The sequence below is a fragment of the Leucoraja erinacea genome, chromosome 8 (assembly GCF_028641065.1).
Source record: "Leucoraja erinacea ecotype New England chromosome 8, Leri_hhj_1, whole genome shotgun sequence".
In the NCBI taxonomy this organism is placed as follows: Eukaryota; Metazoa; Chordata; class Chondrichthyes; order Rajiformes; family Rajidae; genus Leucoraja; species Leucoraja erinaceus.
Window position 1 is genome coordinate 70,050,692 of NC_073384.1, and position 7,536 is coordinate 70,058,227.

Consider the following 7,536-nt stretch of genomic DNA (forward strand, 5'->3'; position numbering starts at 1 on the left):
TTACAGGGACACCAAGTCACCACGGGGCACCCCACAGCTGGGTCCCATCCCATACAAACACATTGGAGGAGTAGTCATAGCGTTGGCTAAACTTGCAGCACTGATCAAAGCCAGAGTCCATTAGTTTTGTGTAGATATCTGTGTGGCAACAGGGACAGAGTGGGGCAGCACAGTCCTGGCCCTTCAGCCCATCACTCCCTTTATCACCCACTCTTCCATATACACTGGTCCCATTTACCTGCATTAGGTGTGTCCTCATCTGAGTGCCTTGCCTATCCAGATGCCGCTGGCATTTTGACTTCCCAGGGACACAAAAGAGAGGGAGATCCCTTGAGGCAGTGTGCGGTTGGGTTACGGAAACCTTCTGCCTCAGATGTGGCGGGGATGACAGGACAGAGCTGGATGTCGACGCGACGCTGGGAAGCAGCACGTTTCTCGGGAAGAGAAGGATGGGAACATGCCGGACTGTCCTGCCATCCACCATGTTGGAAGAACCGAGACACCTTGTTCACCCTGCTGTCCTCTGCTCTGCTAGTGGGACATACATCAGGCATGGTCAATGTCCCTCATCTCCTCCCCTCACCTTCCCTCACCTCCCCTCATCTTCCCCACCTCACCTCCGCTCCCCTCCCCTCACCTCCCCTCCCCTCCCCTTCCCTCCCTCCCCTTCCCTTCCCTCACCTTCCCTCCCCTCACCTTCCCTCCTCTCCCCTTCCCTCACCTCCTCTCCCCTCCCCTGACATTCTCTCCTCTTCTTCCCCTCCCTTCACTTCTCCCTCCACCTCTGCACCTCTTCTCCGCTCTCTTTCCCCTCCCCTCACCTCTCCCCTAATTCCCCCTCCATCCTCTGCTCTTTCCTCCCCTCCCCGAACGTCCTCACCTTCTCTCCTCCCATCGCCCTCTCCTCATCGCTGGAGATGGTGGGGCCACAGACAGCTGCAAGGTGAGAGGGGGCAGTGGGACTGTGGCCGGGCGGTGGGGTGCTGGGCTGAGTGGTGTGAGTGTCTGAGACTTGTATATATATGGTGGGAAGGTTAACTCCGACTGCAACACCTTCCTGGGACCTCTCTGCCATTGTGGGCTTGAAGGGTCAGCGAGTCTGTGGGACCTGCCCCATGGGGGCAGTGGGCAAGGCTGGCACTGAGGAGAGTGGCAGGAGTGAGGAGAGTGGAGGGCATGTCCCCAGGATGCCCCCTCCTCAAGACAAGTGTCCCAGATAGGACAATGAAATTCTTGCTTGCTGCAGCCCGACAGGATATTGTAGTCATAAATACAGGTCAGATCAGTGTGTCCGTATACCATAGACCACACATATATACACACTAAATATATTTTTTAATTAAACAGATAGTGCAAATAGGTCGTTATAGTTAGTTCATGGTTTGTTTGAGGTTGCCTGATGGGTGTGGGGAAGGAGGTCCCCACACCTGCTGGTGCCCCTCCCAACCCACCACATCCTGTGAGCTGTCGTCACTGGGAGAGAGCAAGAGAGGGGACGGACGGGTGCAGCCAGCACGTTGGTTGACAACAGTCTTGGTGAGCGGTGGGCGATGGAACACGAGCTGAGATTCAAGCGTACTGTGCTGCCTCATTACCTGAAGATGCTCACCTCAGCACTGAGCCTGAACGACATCTCCAGCCGCGGCAGCCAGCAACAACTGTGTCCCAGCGAGGAGACCGCGCTGGGAACGGCAGTGAGGGAAGCTCACTCACACGTCAGTGAGGCTGCAACACAGGCTGGGGCGGTGCTGGAAGACCTGGACAAGGAGGTGGAGGACGCAGTCAAGGAGAAGAGGAGCTGTGAGCAAGAGATGGGGAACGTGAAGCAGCAGCTTCTACAGCTGGACAAGCAGATGGTGAGTGAGGAGAGCAGGAGAGAGGTGGTCAGAGATGATGTGGAGAGATGGCAGCTGGAGATGCGACATGCTCAGCACACCCAGGATACGGAGAATGCCCGCAGGGCAGAGAAGGAGACATCGCGTAACCTGGGCATCGGGCTGGGCATCCTGCCCTTCGTGGGTAAGCTGGCAATCGTACTAAACTGTTGGCCATTCTCACGTTGCGAGTTGACACAAGAGGTAACCAGAGTTAAACCTCGTGGTAATAACGTACGATTAGCGTACGGCATTCGTGGACGCAACGTAGTGCATCGTGGCGCTAACGGCAAGTACTCGTGTAACTTGTCGACTTGCAAAAAATCAAACAAACCTTCAATCAGGATTGGCTCAAGAGTAACTCTGGAGACGAACTTGGAACATCGCAGAAATGACAAGTAAACGGCAAACTTGTCATACCCGTGGGAACTCGGTTAAACTCTTGATCATACACTTGCAATCTCGTACACAACCACGAGTCTTTCACTCGGGGCACCTCTTGTCTCAACTCTCAACTACGTGAGTTATATAGATCTGATTACGCTGCAGAGAAGTAAGAAGGAACTGCAGATGGTGGTTTAAACCGGAGATAGGCACAACATGCTGGAGTAACTCAGCGGGACGGGCAGCATCTCTGAAGAAGGGTCTCGACCCGAAACATCACCCATTCCTTCTCTCCAGAGAAGCTGCCTGTCCCGCTGAGTTACTCCAGCTTTTTGTGTCTATATCCCTATCCTCTGACAAATCTCCAACCAATCGGGACGGTGAGGAGTGGCATTCCCTTGAAAAACAGCAGGGCTCCCAAGCTGGGAATGCTTGGAAAATTGCCTGAGCTCTGCAGTGCTGGGCAGGTGGGAGAAGTCAGCAAACTGTGGGGGGGGACCAGTGAGTGCGGGGAGACGGACAGAACAGAGAGAGCTGGAGAGAGGGAGAGGAGAGGACAGAGAGAGGGAGAGGAGAGGATGGAGAGAGGGAGAGGATGGAGAGAGGGAGCAAACAGAGAGATTGGTGCAAGGGAGAGAGAGGGGTAGAGAACGGAGACAGAGAGAGGAGAGAAGCAAGGGAAGGAACGAGGAGGAGAACTGAGGGAGGGAGTGAGAAGAAGGTGGCAGAAGAGAAAGGAGAGAACCCAGGAAAGTAGGAGAACAGAAAGGAGGGCAAACCAAGAGGGGGCAGGGAGAGTTGGGGAGAGAGAGGGAAGGAGAGAGAGAGAGGGAAGGAGAGAGAGAGGGAATAGTGAAAGGGAGGGAATGGAGGGACAGAGTGAGGGGAAGAACCGAGATGGATTGATAGAAAGAACCGAGAGAGGGAGTGTGGGAAAGGACTGAGAGACGAGGGGAAATGGGTCTCTCACTAATAAGGTATGGGGTAATGTGTTTGGGGGAGGGGGGATGTAGGTTCTTTGGGAGAGGGGGTCCACGGGAGTGAGGGGTTGACGGTAGTGAGCGGGGTGACGGGTATGTGGGGTGGCTGTGAGGGTGTGTGTGAGAGTGTGTGGGTGTGTGTGTGTGTGTGTGTGTGTGTGTGTGTGTGTGGGTGTGTGTGTGTGTGTGTGTGTGTGTGTGTGTGTGTGTGTGTGTGGGTGTGTGTGTGTGTGTGTGTGAGGAGTATCAGGTGTGTGGGTGAGTGTGTGGGTGTGTGTGTGTGGTGTGTGTGTGTGTGTGAGTGGGTGGGTTTGGGGTGGATGTAAAAAAGAGTATGTGTGGGTGTGTGTGTGAGGGTGTGGTGTGTGTGTCTGTGTGGATGTATGGCGTGTGTGTGTGTGTGGAGGGTGGGCGGTGAGTGTGTGGGTGTGTGTGTGTGTGGGTGTGTGTGTGTGTGGGTGTGTGTGTGTGTGTGTGTGTGTGTGTGAGTGCGTGTGTGTGTGTGTGTGTGTGTGTGTGTGTGAGTGTGTGTGTGTGTGTGTGTGTGTGTGTGGGTGGGTGTGTGGGTGTGTGAGGGTGTGTGTGTGTGTGAGGGTGTGTGTGGGTGTGTGTGTGTGAGTGGGTGGGTGTGGGGTGGGTGTGAGGGGTATCAGGTCTGGGGGTGAGTGTGTGTGTGTGTGTGTGTGTGTGTGAGTGGGTGGGTTTGGGGTGGGTGTGAGGGGTATCAGGTCTGGGGGTGTGTGAGGGTGTGTGTGTGTGTGTGGTTGTGTATGAGGGGAGGGAGGTGAGGGGTTTGAGCAGTCATGTACAGCTTCCACACTGACTGCACATGAAGGCAGGCAGAGTGATGGTGCTGTTGGACTCGTTAGTTATCGGTGTGGACAGAAGATTATGCATCAGCAGCAGAGCAGTGGAGATTGTAGGATGGTGATGCTGCCTCCCTGGTGCCAGGGTCTAGGAAGTCTCGGAGCGGCTGCATGGCATCCTCTAGGGGAAGGGGAGCAGCTGGGGGTTGTTGTGTACGATGCCACCAACGCCATGAGCAGGAAACGGGCCAAGGAGCGGCAAAATGAACATGGAGAGCTGGGCAGATTAAAAAGCAGGTTCCCGAGGGAAGGAAGCTCTGGAGTACTCCCGGTACTAAGTGGTGGTGAGGATAGAAATAAGGAAGATAGGACAGATGAATGCAAGGCTCAGGAGTTTGTGCAGGACACAGGGGGTTCAGATTTGCAGACTGTTGGCATCTCTGCTGGGTCAGAGATGACCTGCATGAGGTTGCACCTGAACTGGAGGGGAAGCAGTATCCTAGCAGGCAGGTTCACTATTGCTACTTGGAAGGGTTTAAACTAGATAGACAGAGGGTGGGAACTAGGGTAGTGGGTCAGAGAGTAGGAGTAGGAATGAACTGCAGATGCTGGTTTATACCGAAGATAGACACAAAGTGCTGGAGTAACTCAGCGGGACAGGTAGCATCTCGGGAGGGAAGGAATGGGTGACTTTTCGGGTCAAGACCCTTCTTCATGATGTTTCAGGCCGAGACCCTTCTTCAAAAAACGTGATATAAGAACGGTGCGAGCGCTCTAAGGGATTGCACTAGAGGCCCCAATAGCAAGCGGTAGATGGAGCGATGGAGACAGATTACTGGAAGTTGCCAGGGCAACAGGGTTGTGTTAGTGGGTGACTTGAAACTTCCCCAACATTGACTGGGACCTGCTTAGAGCTAGACGCGTAGACGGGGCAGAAATTGTGAGACGTATCCATGCGGGTTTCTTGAAACAGTACGTGGATAGTCCAACCCGAGAAGGAAACAAACTGGACCTTGAGTTGGGAAATGAGGCTGGCCCGGTGTCTGGTGATTCACTGGAAGAGCATTTTGGGGATAATGATCACATCTCCATAAAGGTCTGAATGAAGAAGAGCCTCGAGCCAAAATGTCACCTATCCATGTTCTTCATGGATACTGCCTGACCCACCGAGTTACTCCAGCACTTTGCATCCTTTTGTGTATTAACCAGCATCTGCAGTTCTGTCTTCTATCAGTAACCCAGTTCTGAATCCATACGACAAAGTCACCGTGAATGCCATGTGGGTCAGCCAACCGATCAGTTCTTTATCAAATGCCTTAATTAAAATCCATGTTGACAACATCCACCATCTTACCTTCGGCGGCACTGTGGCGCAGCGGTAGAGTTGCTGCCCTACAGTGCTTGCAGCGCCAGAGACGTAGGTTCGATCCCGACTACGGGTGCTCTCTGTACGGGGTTTGTACGTTCTCCCCGTGACCACGTGGGTTTTCTGCCAGATCTTTGGTTTCCTCCCACAATTGGCTTGGGCTTTGTATACATGGTATACGTGTAAATTGTCCCCACTGTGTGTGGGATAGTGTGAATGTGCGGGGATCGCTGGTCGGCGCGGACTCGGCGGGCCGAAGGGCCTGTTTCCGTGCTACTTCTCTAAACTACGCCAAACGAGCCTCATTCATCACCTTCGTCATCTCCTCAGAAAACTGGATCAAGTTAGTAACCCCTGTCCCACTTAGGAAACCTGAATGGAAACCTCTGGAGACTTTGCGCCCCACCCAAGGTTTCCGTGCGGTTCCCGGAGGTTGCAGGTGGTTGCCGGAGGTTCCAGGTAGTGGAAGCAGGTAGGGAGACGGACAAAAACCTCTGGGAACCGCACGGAAACCTTGGGTGGGGCGCAAAGTCTCCAGAGGTTTCCGTTCAGGTTTCCTAAGTGGGACAGGGGCATTAGTCCAAAACCATGCTGAGTAAATCCTATCCTTTAGGAGAGAGGGGGAAAGTTTAACGTTTAATAGGTTTAACAGCTTGGTTTAAGAGGCAATGACTTGGCTGAGGTTGGATACAGGGAAAAATACTTCAGGAGAACATTGAGTAAACTGGAAAATAACATCAAACGTTGCCATACAGAGTCTGGTGAGTGGCTGCAGTGAGTACCACAGGAGTCAGTGATGATCGTGTTTAAGGGACTGTGGATAGGCGCATGGATAAGCAGGGAATGGAGGGATACAGATTCTCTGTAGGCAGATGGTACGGACATTGTGGGCTGAAGCGCCTGTTCTATGTACTAACCTCCCTTCCTCTGTCACCAGGAATCCCTCTGGTTTTGGGATCCTGTAGAGAAATGTCTCGTTGTGAGGCATTGATTGAGGAGGCAGTGAAGGACAAGGCGGAGGTGAAGGTGAAGCTTGATCAGGCATCTCTGGAGCTGGACCTGTGCCGGAAGAAGCTGCAGGAGCTGCAACACCGCAGGCTGGAGGTGGACAATGAGTTGCGGGAGAGGCAGAGGAAGGTGCAGATGGTGCACCATGCACTGGAGCAGCTAATCAGCTCCAGGATGAAGGTACACATTGAGGTGGCCCATCTCAGCAAACTCAAAGCCCAGCTGGACGTGCTGACCACCCGCTGTGGGCAGGATGCATGCGCCGAGTACGAGCTGATCCATGGCCGGCTCATCTCCCTCCTCTCCCACCTGCACGGACACAGCTTCAGCCTCCAGCTCCTGGCAGATCCCCGAGTGCTCAGTAAACTCACTCTGCTGGACGGCAATGGGCCGAGCACTGGAGGCTCAGAGAGTGGTGGGGGGGCGGGGGTGCATGACCCATGACTGACCCCCTCACCACCGGCTCCAGAGTCAGAGAGTGATGGGGGTCCTGACCCTTGACCCCATGACCCACCCCACCCATCCACATCACCGAGCCCAGGGTCAGGGAGGGCAGGGGTCATTGACCCCAAGGAAAGGTCACCCCTCCAACCTTGCGCCTATGATTCACAAGATGATAGCAGACTGCGTGATCGATAATGCCCCGCCACCCACTGCCCACCACCTGGCATATCTGTGGGGAGACACCGTTCCCCTCATGCCCACCCTCAGAAGATGCCACCACAGTGCCCTGGCACCCTGCCCCCCCCCCCCCCCCCCCCCCCCCCCCTGTTGCTGTGACATGGTGTACGCTGGAACTATTAAAGGAAATGACAAACACTGTGGCTGCTGGAGTCTGAGATTAAACAGAACGGTGGAGAGTTTGTGGGTCGTGTGTGGGGGGGGGAGGGGTTGAGAGAGAGAGTCAGATAAATGATTCATCATCAGACCTCTCCTCAGATCCATCTTCCGATTCACATGTTGGAGCCAAGCTGGATTGGGTATTGAGGCACCGTTCGTGTATGTGAAGCATGGTCTGTGGACAAGAGTCTCAGTATACTTACCACCACCTGGGTGCAGGAGACATTGTCCTGGTGCAGGCACCATCAGGATACACCAACTGGACCAGGCTCTTCGGC

The 7,536-nt window shown here is 54.3% G+C and overlaps 1 protein-coding gene across 1 annotated transcript; it reads left to right on the top strand.

Annotated features, from left to right (window-relative positions):
- The first annotated feature begins 1,487 nt into the window (after positions 1-1,487).
- LOC129699215 (uncharacterized) lies at positions 1,488-7,169 on the top strand. Its single transcript, XM_055638832.1, has 2 exons — positions 1,488-2,019; positions 6,348-7,169. The coding sequence occupies exons 1-2, from the start codon at positions 1,551-1,553 to the stop codon at positions 6,860-6,862; spliced, it is 984 nt and encodes a 327-aa protein (XP_055494807.1). The 5' UTR covers positions 1,488-1,550; the 3' UTR covers positions 6,863-7,169.
- The last annotated feature ends 367 nt before the right edge of the window (positions 7,170-7,536 follow it).